General features: G+C 41.9%; 1 protein-coding gene across 13 annotated transcripts in view; it reads right to left on the bottom strand.

Moving 5' to 3' along the window:
* DEPDC5 (DEP domain containing 5, GATOR1 subcomplex subunit) overlaps positions 1-8,031 on the bottom strand; it is a 137,138-nt gene extending 129,107 nt beyond the window's left edge. For 12 of the 13 annotated variants that reach the window (XM_045067719.1, XM_045067779.1, XM_045067747.1 and 9 more), the window contains exons 1-6: positions 7,876-8,031; positions 7,088-7,213; positions 3,995-4,082; positions 3,557-3,603; positions 1,786-1,871; positions 1,033-1,116 (exon numbers count right to left, since the gene is read on the bottom strand). In XM_045067719.1, the coding sequence (XP_044923654.1) occupies positions 1,033-1,116; positions 1,786-1,871; positions 3,557-3,603; positions 3,995-4,082; positions 7,088-7,145 (363 nt within the window). In that variant the 5' untranslated portion in view covers positions 7,146-7,213; positions 7,876-8,031. Of the gene's footprint in view, positions 1-1,032; positions 1,117-1,785; positions 1,872-3,556; positions 3,604-3,994; positions 4,083-7,087; positions 7,214-7,875 lie in introns of those variants that run through there. The other variant, XM_045068021.1, reaches the window with a different exon arrangement.
* Between the last annotated feature and the right edge of the window lie 4,870 nt (positions 8,032-12,901).

Here is a 12,901-nt window from a genome sequence, read left to right as displayed (position 1 = left end):
AGAGTGTGACAAGTATAGACAATAATAAAGACCAGGTGGAAAAATAACTGGGCTTCACTAACATGCTATCTTCACATATGTTTGCATACATATCTCTATTTACATGCTTATTTAATTACACAACATTCATTTCTCATTTTAGCTCTCATTTTATAGAATGGAACCCTTCCCTGTCCAATAAAAAATGAACAAATATATTTTTTCTGAAAATATTCACTGTTATGGAAATTCCATCTATAATTCATTGCTTCACAATGCTCAAAATGCCCGATAAGAAAAATTTTCAGCACCAGCTCACAATGAATTGATCATTTTAAGTGGAAAACGTTAACTCAAAATAAATAGATCAGGAAAATGGGAGGGTACGGCAAAAGCAGTTTAACCAGGAAGCGACAAGATCTGGATTCTAGCCTGGTGTCAACTGCTGACTATAGTTTTCTAGTCTTGGGTAATCGTTTATCCTCTCAATCTCAATTTTCACATCTATAAATGAAGGGTAATAAAAAGCTATCCATGGGAATGACATGAACATGTGAAAGCTAAAGTTCCACTCAAATGGAAGGTAATATTATAATTTCCCATTTGAACCAAAAATGTGGAGTAAAAATCTATAAACAAGGAAAAACAAAGCTCAAAAAAAACCACAAAGAGAGGGCGCCTGGGTGGCTCAGTGAGTTAAGCCGTTGCCTTCGGCTCAGGTCGTGATCTCAGGGTCCTGGGATCAAATCCCGCATCAGGCTCTCTGCTCAGCAGGGAGCCTGCTTCCTCCTCTCTCTGCCTGCCTCTCTGCCTGCTTGTCATCTCTCTCTCTCTGTCAAATAAATAAATAAATAATCTTTTAAAAAACAAAAACAAACAAAAAAAAACACCACAAAGAGAATGGAAGAAAATACACGAAGAGTTTACAATAATTATCTGTGAAGCTGGTTTTAGAAATGATTTTATACCCTTCTCCCTATTAAATCTCTACAAGGAAAATGGATTATTTAATATAACAGGAAAAGTAACAGACTTTTTTTTATCACATCTTACCAAACTTTTCTTTAGTCGCCACATATCTCCACGGCCTATATACTGATCCTTAAAGGTTAATTCCACTAGGTCAAGGGTCACATCCTAAAAGGGATAATCAAATATATCTCTCTGTGTTACTCTGCCACACTTCATCTTAAGATAAGGCACACTCAGCATGGAGAAACTTTTCAGCAAACAAGAAAACTACTGGAAGAACATTTGATAACAGAACACTGACAAACAGCATTTCATACTGCCAGAAAAGGCTTCTGAGTACAGATGATAAGTCTACAAGAGATGCTACAGCAGCTGGATCATGACTAAGTGCAAAGAGTACCAAAGTAATAATTCTGTGTTTAGTCTTGATTCTGGCACTTACACAGGACATTGAGCTCTGTGTTTTATTTCCCTAGATAATGTCAGTGGTGTCTTTTAAACAATGATTTTTACCTATTATAGCACCATTTCTCATTTCAGAAAAAAAAAAAAAATAAGAACGCCTAGAGAAATTACAGTATTTTAATAGCAAATTTTACATTGAGCTTGACACGTACCTATACATACAGAATCTTTTTAGGAAAGCTTTTACAAAAAAGTGAGGGCTTTAAGTGCAACCTATATATACCTATAATCTAAGTGACCTATATATGACCACATATTTAATAATCCAACACTATACTTAAGTAACTCATTACTTCCTTAGAGACCCAACCTCTTGGGAACAGTATTAATCATTCCCAAAAGATACTCAAGTCCAGAACAAACACATACCTTAGGGTCTACAACATTCACATAAACATCTTGATAAGGTCTTAATCGGAATACTTGAGTCACAGTCTGGTCCACACTAATAGTTTCTGAAACAGAAGAAATCTGGATCAGATAACATATTCTGAAAAAGCAGGCAAATATATTCTAATCTGTAGTCATTTGACAAGCAACACAAATGACTGTTGGCCATGGGCAAGAAAAATTCTCTGCCTTCTAGCATCTGAAAGCTTTTTAGGTGAAACAAGCATGTGAAATAAGACCCAAGCCTTCAGCAATTAAAAATGAGAGAAACAGAAATGGAGACAGAGAGAGAAAATTAAAGAAACCAAGGAGCAACATAAAAAAGCTCAAAGAACTGTGAAAATTCAGAAGGAGACCATTTCTCATTTGGAATGAAAGTAGCCGAGGTAGTTAAGGGAGAAACAAACTTTTCAATGAGCCGTTACAGCTGGTAAGTAAGAAACATACCAGATGGCAGGAGATGGAGTGGTGAGAGCAAGGAGAAAACTCTTAGGATTTGGGTTTTGGTCTTTTTATTTTTTAAGATTTTATTTATTTATTTGACAGAGAGACACAAGTGAGAGAGGGAAGAGAAGCAGGGGGAGTTGGTGAGGGAGAAGCAGGCTTTCTGCTAAGCAGGCAGCCCAATGCAGGGCTCGATCCCAGCACCCTGGGATCATGACCTGAGCCAAATGCAGACGCTTAACAACTGAGCCACCCAGGCACCCCATGATTTGGGTTTTATAAAATGCTTCCCCATCATACTGAATTCTAAAAGTAGTGAGCATCACCATCCTTTAGAGCAAATCAGAATTTTTTTTTCTTTGAAGTACCATTTAAGAAATTACCTTATTTGCTATCAATTAACATTTTGGTTCCTTGAACAGCTCATTGGAGGTACACTCATTAGAGGAAAAAAGAAAGGATCAGATCCAGAATGAGTAAGTAGAATGGCTGCTCTGGCTCCTCTACTTACTGACGTCAGACAAGCCAATTTACCTCAGTGAGACTAAGTTCCCTCCCTCAATCAAGAGTTGTGTGGGAAGATAAAAAGAAAGAGACATTACAAAAAGCTCCCAGTTTCACTTACTTATGGAGCATAAGGAATAACATGGAGGAGACTGGGAGAAGGGAGAAGTGAGTTGGGGGAAATCAGAGGGAGAGATGAACCATGAGAGACTGTGGATTTTGAGAAACAAACTGAGAGTTTTAGAGGGGAGGGGCATGGGGGGTTGGGTAAGCCTGACGGTGGGTATTAAGGAGGGCAGGTATTGCATGGAGCACTGGATGTGGTGCATAAACAATGAATCTTGGAACACTGAAAAAATAAAATAAAATTTAAATAAATAAATAAATAAATACAACAAAAAGCTCCCAGTATACTATCCTACATTTGTGATAGGTTATCTTCTCTCACCTAGAGTACGCACTTAACAAACATCTTGTGAAAAAATACAATATTTAGGAAAGCATGCTTTGCCAACAAATTTTTTTTTTTTTTTGGAGTTAAGAATAAAGCTTTACCTAGTCAGATTAACTTTCCTCCTAACAATAAAGACAGTTTCTTCAGTGCCCTCAGGATGCTGACAAACGAGATTCCTTGGCACTTTTGAAATCTGACAATTATTTTAGGGGCACACATTTTGACAAGGAAAGAAGTACTATGCCCTCATTCCCTGAGATTATGAAGAGACATGTTCCTTACAGTTTCTGGAACAGTTTCTCCAAGTGTAAAAATAAAAACCTTAGAGAAGAGAGATGAAATTCTTACCTTTCTGCAAATCTTCCTTAAGTGACTTGACTTGCAAAAGCAGAGGGCTGGGGGAGAAAGCAACAAAGAGATAGGATGTTGTAAGCTGTAATTAACCAGCTTTCTTCACCCCCTACAAAAGGCAAAGAGATCCCTCTGGATATATTGTAACGTACAGCACAAGAAGGGGGAGAAGTTCTCTTAGAAACAAAGAAACTCTGCACTTGCCTTCCAGGAAACAGCTAAATGCTACACAATTTTCACAGAGTTGTCATCCTGACTTTAAAATCAGAAAGAATAGACTACTTTTTAAAAGATTATTGCTTTATCAAATCCCAGAGGGCAGGAACAGTTTCATGTAAAGGCTAAGAGCTGTCCTGCCTTGCATGCCCCTTAAACAAAATATTTGGAAACAGCAGGCTGCCCAGTTAGTCCCCTTGATCCTAATGAGATGTTTACCTGTATTCATCATTGGGGTGAGCAATCTCCACAATGTCTCCAAGCTTGATGTGAGGAAACACTTTAGGGTTCATGACTAGCTCATCATCTGAAAGACAAGTCAGCAATCTCAAGTAGAAAACGGACTAACTTGGACGACAAGCTGTGATATACATTCTCATGTTGGGTCCTAGTGACCTCATTGGTTAGTATCACTACCCCATCTCGAAGATGAGGTTCCATTCTAAATTGCAATTCAGGTGAACTTAAGGATTCACAGAGAGACATAAAACTAGTGAGTAGCTGAGTTGGATAGTGTTCGGGGCCTTTGTCCTCAGAGCCCATGCTCTTTCTATTACCACCCCACTGGGAAAAAGAAACCTCTGGGATTAACACTTTAGTTCCTTGAATTATCACATACCTGGCCTATACCAGGAACAAAACAGCCTGATCCCACAAATGCAGCACAATCCCTGATATTTATAAAGTGTTCAAAGAATTTCCAAAAATACTGTCTTTAATATGATCCTCACAATAAATCTTTAGATCTAACAGAAGTGAAGAAATGACCTAGGGGATAATGTGACCTGCCTAAAGGTAAACAGCTAATAACAGCACAGCCAAGACTGATTACTAGCCCAGGATTCATTCATTCTCTCTCTCTCTCTCTCTCTCCCCCCTCCCTTTTTTTTTAAGATTTTATTTATTTGACAGAGAGAGACACAGCAAGAGAGGGAATCCAAGCAGGGAGAGTGGGAAAGGAAGAAACAGACCTCTCACTGAGCAGGAAGCCTGATGCAGGGCCCAATCCCCTGAGCCAAAGGCAGACACTTAACAACTGAGCCACCTAGGCACCCTTAGCCCAGGATTCCTTCTGCCTAAAGCCCACAACCTCCCATATGTCATAAAACAAAACAAAACAAAATCCCACAAGCCAAGTAAAATACCCTACACTTTGGAAGGCAGCACTTGATCAGGGAAAAATTTTGGATACTAGTTCACATTAGGGTCCAATAAAACTCTTAAAATATAGGGAGGACCTATGTTTCATATGTTTATCTACCCCCACCTCCACACTCACTAGGAGTGGAGAGAATCCTTTCATATATAACAAACTCAGAATCATAAAGAGGGAGTGATTTTTTTTGTTATTGTTTTGATTTTGAGGAAAAGCTACAGCCTTTAATTATGCTAAAACCATGACAAATACGTATATCTAAACTTCAAATATAATCAGACTCCATAAAAATTCAGCCTAGGAAAGCAAAGCATTGGGTTAATCCCAAATTTTATTTGGTATATTGCTTCCACTGATAGTTTTATGCCAAATCCACTATGATGCCTTCCCCTAACTTCCATATTCTGAATTAAAATCCCTGAGCACTAATTCCACTGTTTCATTTTACCATTTTCTTTTTGCATATCTGTCTCATCAAGCTAAAAGCTCCTTAGGGACAAGGGACCTTGTCATATTCATAACTTTTACGTTTAGCACAGATATGCACCTAATTTCATTTGATGTGTTTTTATTTATAGTCCTACAGGAGACGGGGTATAACACTTAGCTGTCTTTCTCTTATACAAATGAAAAAGTAGACATGTATTCATTGTATATACACTGTATACACTGTATCTTCTTATTCTTCTGTCTGTCAAAAGTTGTTTCTGTTTTCTACTCAATTCTACCCCAAGTGTTCAGGCAGCATCAACAGAATACAAAATCTAGTATTAACAACAGACTCTGCATTTTAGCAGAAATTGTGTTTTAAATACAGCAACACCTGGTATATCCTTGCCCTGGTAATAATAATGGTTACATTTACTGAGCGGCACTGAGTCTGATACTCTACTAAATACCTTCCATATATCATCTTACTCAACCTCACATACTTTATGATATCCAAACTAGTGTTTTCCTTTTTGGGGAATCCTTGCCCTTGGGAGGCTTACACATATACAAGAGCAAATGCATAGTAAAATACATCTTTAAAAAGACTCATTGTGTGGGGCGCCTGGGTGGCTCAGTCGGTTAAAGCCTCTGCCTTCGGCTCAGGTCATGATCCCAGAGTCCTGGGATCGAGCCCCGCATCAGGCTCTCTGCTCAGCCGGGAGCCTGCCTCCTCCTCTCTCTTTGTCTGCCTCTCTGCCTACTTGTGATCTCTCTCTGTCAAATAAATAAGTAAAATCTTTTTTAAAAAAAACAAAAAACACTCATTGTGTTGTTAATTCCAATTTCTGAAGCAAATAAGATTGTTAGGACAAAAAGGAAAATTATTTCTTTACAAAAAGAAAAAAAATCATTTTACTAATCACCATCCTATTCTGCAGATTAATAGACACAATGTGCTAAGAAAAACAGAAAAATTATTCTAATGTGCTTGAAGTTTAGATAAGATAAACTAGGGGCTTGCCTATGAGGTCACAGGGAAAGTTAAAGGCAGAGCTGAAAAATCTGGTTTAGTACAGAACAATATGCTTTGTCCTGCCCCTCCTCACTATGCCTCTCAGCCAGGCAAAGTTTCATGCTTTGATCAGACCTGTCTAATGTGTGTCTACTACTGCTCTCATATAATGTAAGTTTCTTTTATCTGCCAAACCAGTGCATACTAAGATTTTATAAGATATATGCAATAAACATGTAACATAAAATACAAATAAGGGCGCCTGGGTGGCTCAGTCGACTCAGCATTTGCCTTTGGCTCAGGTCATGATCTCAGGGTCCTGGAATCAAGCCCCACTTTGGCTCCCTGATCGACAGGAAGCCTGCTTCTCCCCCTCCAGCTCCCTCTGCTTGTTGTCTCTCTTCCTGTCAAATAAATAAATTAATCTTTTAAAACTTAAATAAATAAATAATAAAATACAAATAAATGAAGGGTAGTAGACTGGCAACATTCACCATGTTCCTTAAAAGTCAAAATAGAAATGCTCTTAGCAGGGGCCTGTGCTCTCTGGTGCTACTGTCCTCCCTGCAACTATTTCATACTTGCTGTTTCACTCAGTTAAGTTGCCTCTAGCTGCTATGGTCATGTGAGTCAGTGTGTCATTTTCAAGGCATTGGACACATCAAGAACCTTAGCCAACTTACACAACCCTCAAAGACCAATCAATACTGACCACTGCCCCCAAAGCCCTTCTTGTGGATGACAAGTTTGTAGACCTTTGTTGTTTTCATCTTGTACTGTTGTTTTTCCTTCAGCTGTTCCAAGCTTGGGGGAGAGAAGTCATCTTGCCTCTCTGCCACTGAAACACAAAAAGGCTAGAATGTCAGACTTTTCTTTGCAACTGCTCTTTGATTTTAGGCCATTGAATATACTGGTATTGTTCAGAGAAGAGGTAGCACCAACCCTTGGATGAAATCACTCCTCCAATTACAAGGAGGGTTAAAGGGCAAAACGGAGAATCTGGAAACTAAAGGAAATTTGGCCCAGGGTCTATTCCAACCTCCAAGAAGATATTCTATCACCCCCTAAATGGAAAACTTGTAGTCAATTGCGCACTCACTACCTTGTCTCTATCTAAAGCAAAAACATCCAAATACTAAAGAGATCTTGAAACAGGTTAGCGCACTCATTTTGTGGATGAAGAAGTAAGGGACTTGTCCAAGGTCACTCAGAGACTGAGATACTCCCACCATTCACGTTTCGCAGTCAGTGTCCTGGGCAAGGAGAGGATAAAGAGGAGGAAGGCAGGGCTTCGTTCCCTTTATGTCCATTTGTACAAACTCTCAGCGACTCCTCCTCCCCACTCTCATTTCACAGCTGCGGCCACTAAAGCTCAGAGAGGCTCGGAGACTTGTCTAAGATCACACAGCAGCATGGAGAGTGGGGTCAGAACTCGAACCTGGGCCACCACCCCCTTCCTCAGACTCCACAAACCCGGGCCCGGCGAGCAGCCCCACTCACCCACAGCTCCGGAGCCCCTTCCCTCTTCAAGCCGGGACTCCGAGGGCCGGACCCTCCCACGGTCCCCTGCGCCTCCTCTGGACGCCCCGCCTACGCCCCCACAGCCCTTGCGGCTTCCGTGCCCCAGCTCAAGGTTCCTGTCCGCCCGCCCCGGCCACAGTGTGCTCACCTGAGAACCCGCGCAGCTCTGGTGGCTCCGCCCCGGAGCCCCGCCCCCTTCCCGCCCACACGCCCCCGGGACGCTCTGGCCCGGCCTCCGCCTCATCTCGGTGTCCACGCCACTTCCCTATCCGGGGCTCCCGCCGGGGGCGGGGCGTTGCGTGTGGCTTCTATCTCTGGCTGTTTGCTGTGTTTTCCGCTCGCAGGCAGGGCGGTAGCCGGCCATGGAATGGAAATCGTTTTTCTTCCAGACAGTCTCACCTAGATCCATGCCCAAGAACTTCGTTTCCGATTTAGGACTCCCCCCCGCCCAACAGGGCAAACACAGACGAGTCTCCTCGGATCTGTAAATAGTGTTGCGGACCCTCGCCTGGCCTCACGGGGCTACTGAGAAGCACAAAAGAGTTTCTGGGAGAACTTTTGTAAAATGCAAAAGGCCCAGGTCTTGCGATAGAGCGACGGATTCTGCTGAAAAGCATTCACTTTTCAAATCCCTCGAAACCCCAAATGAATTGCGTGCCTCCCTGGTTAATAGCTACCCTCTCACAGACATCCTTATAAAATGGTCACTTCCCTATTAGGTGGCAGGTACGTTGTATTTCACATATAGGTAAACAGGCGGGGGACACGAAACTCCTCAGAAGGAAGCAAGGATGGATCCTGACCCAGTCGAGTCCAGCGTGGCTCTGAAGGCTGAGCTTCTAACGAGCATCCTCCTCACAGACCGAGGAGCTCTTCCTAAGACCGTTTCAGGACATCTTTCTGTTCTCCAGAAGAAAATTAGAGCTGTGTGGACTGTTCCAGAAACTCGCCAAGGACTTCTGACAAGTTACCAATTCCATTTAACTGACAACGGTTTGGGAAATTTTCTGAATGTTTAAAGATGAAAACGTCGCGTGGCACAAAGGAGACCTGATTGGGAGAAGGCGGGGGTGGGGGAAGGAGGGGGGGTATGTGAAGAGAGGAGCTTCTTTTCGGTATCCATACTTTTGTTTTAGGATTCAGAAGTTAAAACTAAAAAATAATTGTGATTTTTTATATAAGTAAAAACATGTAATCAACTGCAACAGTTGCAAAAACTTCAGGGATAAAATGTTAACTATGAAAGACTTCAATGTTGCTAATTCAGCGGACGCATTCAGATCCCCCTGACTGTTTTGTTAGCAGCAGTGGCTGGTGGGAAGTCTTTCATTCCAGAGGGCCTAATGAGATTCTCTCTCACTGGCCCTCATTGAAATTTGATTCCATCTCCTGAGAAATGTCTATAATTGGTGTCATATCTTAGAACTGCAAATATTTCACTTTTTAATTTGGCAAAAACTTGTTAAAAAAACAAACAAACAAACAAGCAAACAAAATCTTAACAGGGGCGCCTGGGTGGCTCAGTTAGTTAAGTACCTGCCTTCCATCAAGGTCATGATCCCAGAGTCCGGGGTCCAGACTCTGCTCTGCTCAGTGAGGAGTCTCCTTCTCCCTCTCCCTCCGCCTGCCTCTCTGCCTACTTGTTCTCTCTTGCTGTCCCTGTCAAATAAATAAATAAAATCTTAAAAAAAAAAAAAAAAACTTAATAGGTTTTGAGTTTTTAAAAAAATTGTCAAGCCTGGTCAAGGTTAGGGATGGCTGGAGCAGTTAGTTCCTGGACAGGGGATCTAGTCTAGGGGATTCTCAATTCTAAGATCACTGTGCTACAACCACCTGCACAATAGCCTGTTTTGGGCAGTGTGGCTTTATACCAAATTCTCTTTTCTCAATTTTCTCCCTTGCCAGATGGAGATAAGAAGTACCTGTATTTCCTTGTTCACAAGATGTTTAAAGACCAAATGAAATGATGGGCATGTTATATTAAGTCTTTCAAATTAAAATAATTTAAAATACTATATATAAATACAGAGTATTATTGGCAAGCATGGAGTTGATTAGGAAACTGGCTTTCCACGACTTTCAGGGCATTGAATGATATTTATGCTCCTTCCTTTGGACTTCTTTGTGCCTAATAGAGAGCTAGGAGCAGAGTTGGGTAAGGCTAGTGAGACACTTATCTTAGGGCACAAAATGTTAAGGAGATGTCAAAAAAGCTCAGGGAAGGGCGCCTGGGTGGCTCAGTCTGTTGAGCTACTGCCTTCAGCTCAGGTCATGGTCCCAGGGTCCTGGGATGGAGCCCCGCATCAGACTCCCTGCTCAGCGGGGAGTCTGCTTCTCCCTCTGCCTGCTGTTCTGCCTACCTGTACTCTCTATCTGTCAAATAAATAAATAAATAATCTTTTAAAAATTAAAAAAAAAAAAAGCTCAGGGAACAAGATAAATAATATTTAATATAATTTTTAAAATAAAAATTAATACAAAAGCCCACTATTAACAAAATATCACATTTTTAAAAGATTTTATTGATTTATTTGACAGAGAGAGAAAACACAAGTAGGCAGAGCGGCTGGCAGATAGAAAGGGAGAAGTAGGCTCTCCACTGAGCAGGGAGCCTGATGCAGGGCTCAATCCCAGGACCCTGGGATCATGACCTGAGCTGAAGGCAGCCACTGAACTGATGGAACCACCCATGCACCCCAAAATAGCACATTTGTAAAATGATTTGTTTATCTATTTATTTCAGAGAGAAAGAGAGAGCACGAGTGAGGAAGAGGGGCAAAGAGAGAAGCTGGCTCCTGACTGAGCAGGAAGCCCAATGTGGGGCTTGATCCCAGAAACTTGGGTTCATAACCTGAGCCAGAGGCAGATGCTTAATCAACTGAGCTACCCAGGTACCTCCAAAATATCACATTTTATTTTTTTTTAAGATTTTATTTATTTATTCCACAGAGAGAGATCACAAGTAGACAGAGAGACAGGCAGAGAGAGAGAGAGAGAGGGAAGCAGGCTCCCCGCTAAGCAGAGCCCAATGTGGGACTCGATCCCAGGACCCCGGGATCATGACCTGAGCCAAAGGCAGCGGCTTAACCCACTGAGCCACCCAGGGACCCCAAAATATCACATTTTAAAGGGGTGTGTGTGTGTGTGTGTGTGTGTATTTATTTGACAGAGAGAGAGGACAAGCAGGGAGAGCAGCAGAGGGAGAGAGAGAAAAAGGCCCTCTGCTGAGCAGAGAGCCTGATGTGTGGCTTGATCCCAGGACCCTGGGACCATGACCCAAGCTGAAGGCAGACACTTAACCCACTGAACCACCCAGGAGCCCCCAAAATATCACATTTTAAAATAAAGACAAGGGGTGCCTGGGTGGCTCAGTGGGTTGAGTCTCTGCCTTCGGCTCGGGTCATGATCTCGGGGTCATGGGATCGAGTTTTGCATCACATCGGGCTCTCTGCTCAGCAAGGAACCTGCTTCCTCCTCTCTCTGCCTGCCTCTCTGCCTACTTGTGATTTCTGTCTGTCAAATAAATAAATAATCTTAAAAAAAAAAAAAAAGACAAGGTCAAGGCACCTGGATGGCTCAGTCAGCTGGGCATCCAACTCTTGACTTCGGCTCAGGTCATGATCTCAGGGTTGTGGGATTGAGCCTTGCATCAGGCTCCACACTCAGCAGGGAAACTGTTTGGGATTCTCTGTCCCTCTTCACGCCTTAAATAAATAAATAAATAAATAACTCTTTTAAAATAAAATAAAGACAAGATCAATAGTGATGCTGGACAGTCATGCTAGATCCTGAAGCAAAAAGACAAACCAGTAATACTGGATTTCTCAGATTCCCATTCTATAGGCAGATAGTTGCCTGAGAAAGTACTGGACAATGTGGATACTGTGTAAAGGCAGCCATGTTTAAAGTGAATTTCTAGTTAAATCATCACAGTACCGGGAAGCCTGGGTGGCTCAGTGGGTTAAGCCTCTGCCTTTGGCTCAGGTCATGATCTCAGAGTCCTGGGATCAAGCCCCGCATCAGCAGGGAGCCTGCTTCCCCCTCTCTCTCTGCCCACCTCTCTGCCTACTTGGGATCTCTCTCTCTGTGTCAAATAAATGAATAAAATCTTTTTAAAAAAATCATCACAATACCTTTTGTAGTAGTCTATGTATGAATTGTACATATATACAGATGATCTTTGCACTCATGGGCTGTAAAATAACAGAGCTGACATTTGGGTTTATCTATCTCCAGCCCTGACCAAAAGTGGGAAAACCACTATCTTGGCCAAAATGGTCCACATGTTGGCTCAAAGATATCCTGATCAGAGAAAAGAGAATTAAAATCTCTCATAAACCTCCAAATCTCTAGTTCTATAGGCAGCCAGGTTATTAAGTTCCAAAAAGCAACAGATTTCTGTGTTTAATATAAGGCTGTGTGATTTGGATCAAGTTGACTCCATTCTCTGAACTTCCTTAATCCACCCCACTTTTTCTTAAGATTTGTTTATTTATTCTGAACCTTCTTTTTTTTTTCTTTTAAAAGATTTTATTGATTTGTTTGTCAGAGAGAGCACCAGAAGGGGAAGCAGTAGACAGAACAGGAAAAGGGAGAAGCAGGCCCCCCACTGAGCAGAGAGCCCAGTGCAGGACTAGAGCTCAGGACCTTGGGATCACAACCTCAGCCAAAGGCAGAACTTAACCAACTGAGCCACCCAGGTGTCCCAAGATTTGTTTATTTATCTGAGAGAGAGTGTGTGCAAGCAGGAGGAAAGGACCGAGGGAGACGGAGAGAATCTTAAGCAAATTCCCCACCAAGCACAGAGCCCCATATGGAGCTCAATACCATCTCATGACCCTGAGATCATGACCTGAGCCAAAATCAAGAGTTGGACACTTTTTCAACTGAGTCACCCAGGCACCCCTCTGATTCCCTTTTGAATAAACCATCTTTCTTCCTTCAAATATCTGTTGAACATTTACTTACGCCTAATACCATGCTAGGTGCTGACCATAGAATGATG

Source organism: Mustela putorius, unplaced genomic scaffold (genome assembly GCF_011764305.1).
Source record: "Mustela putorius furo isolate JIRA1106 unplaced genomic scaffold, ASM1176430v1.1 tig00000081_pilon_pilon_pilon, whole genome shotgun sequence".
NCBI lineage: Eukaryota > Metazoa > Chordata > Mammalia > Carnivora > Mustelidae > Mustela > Mustela putorius.
The sequence above is the reverse complement of the archived record's forward strand: the minus strand, read 5'-3'. Positions and strand labels throughout refer to the sequence as shown.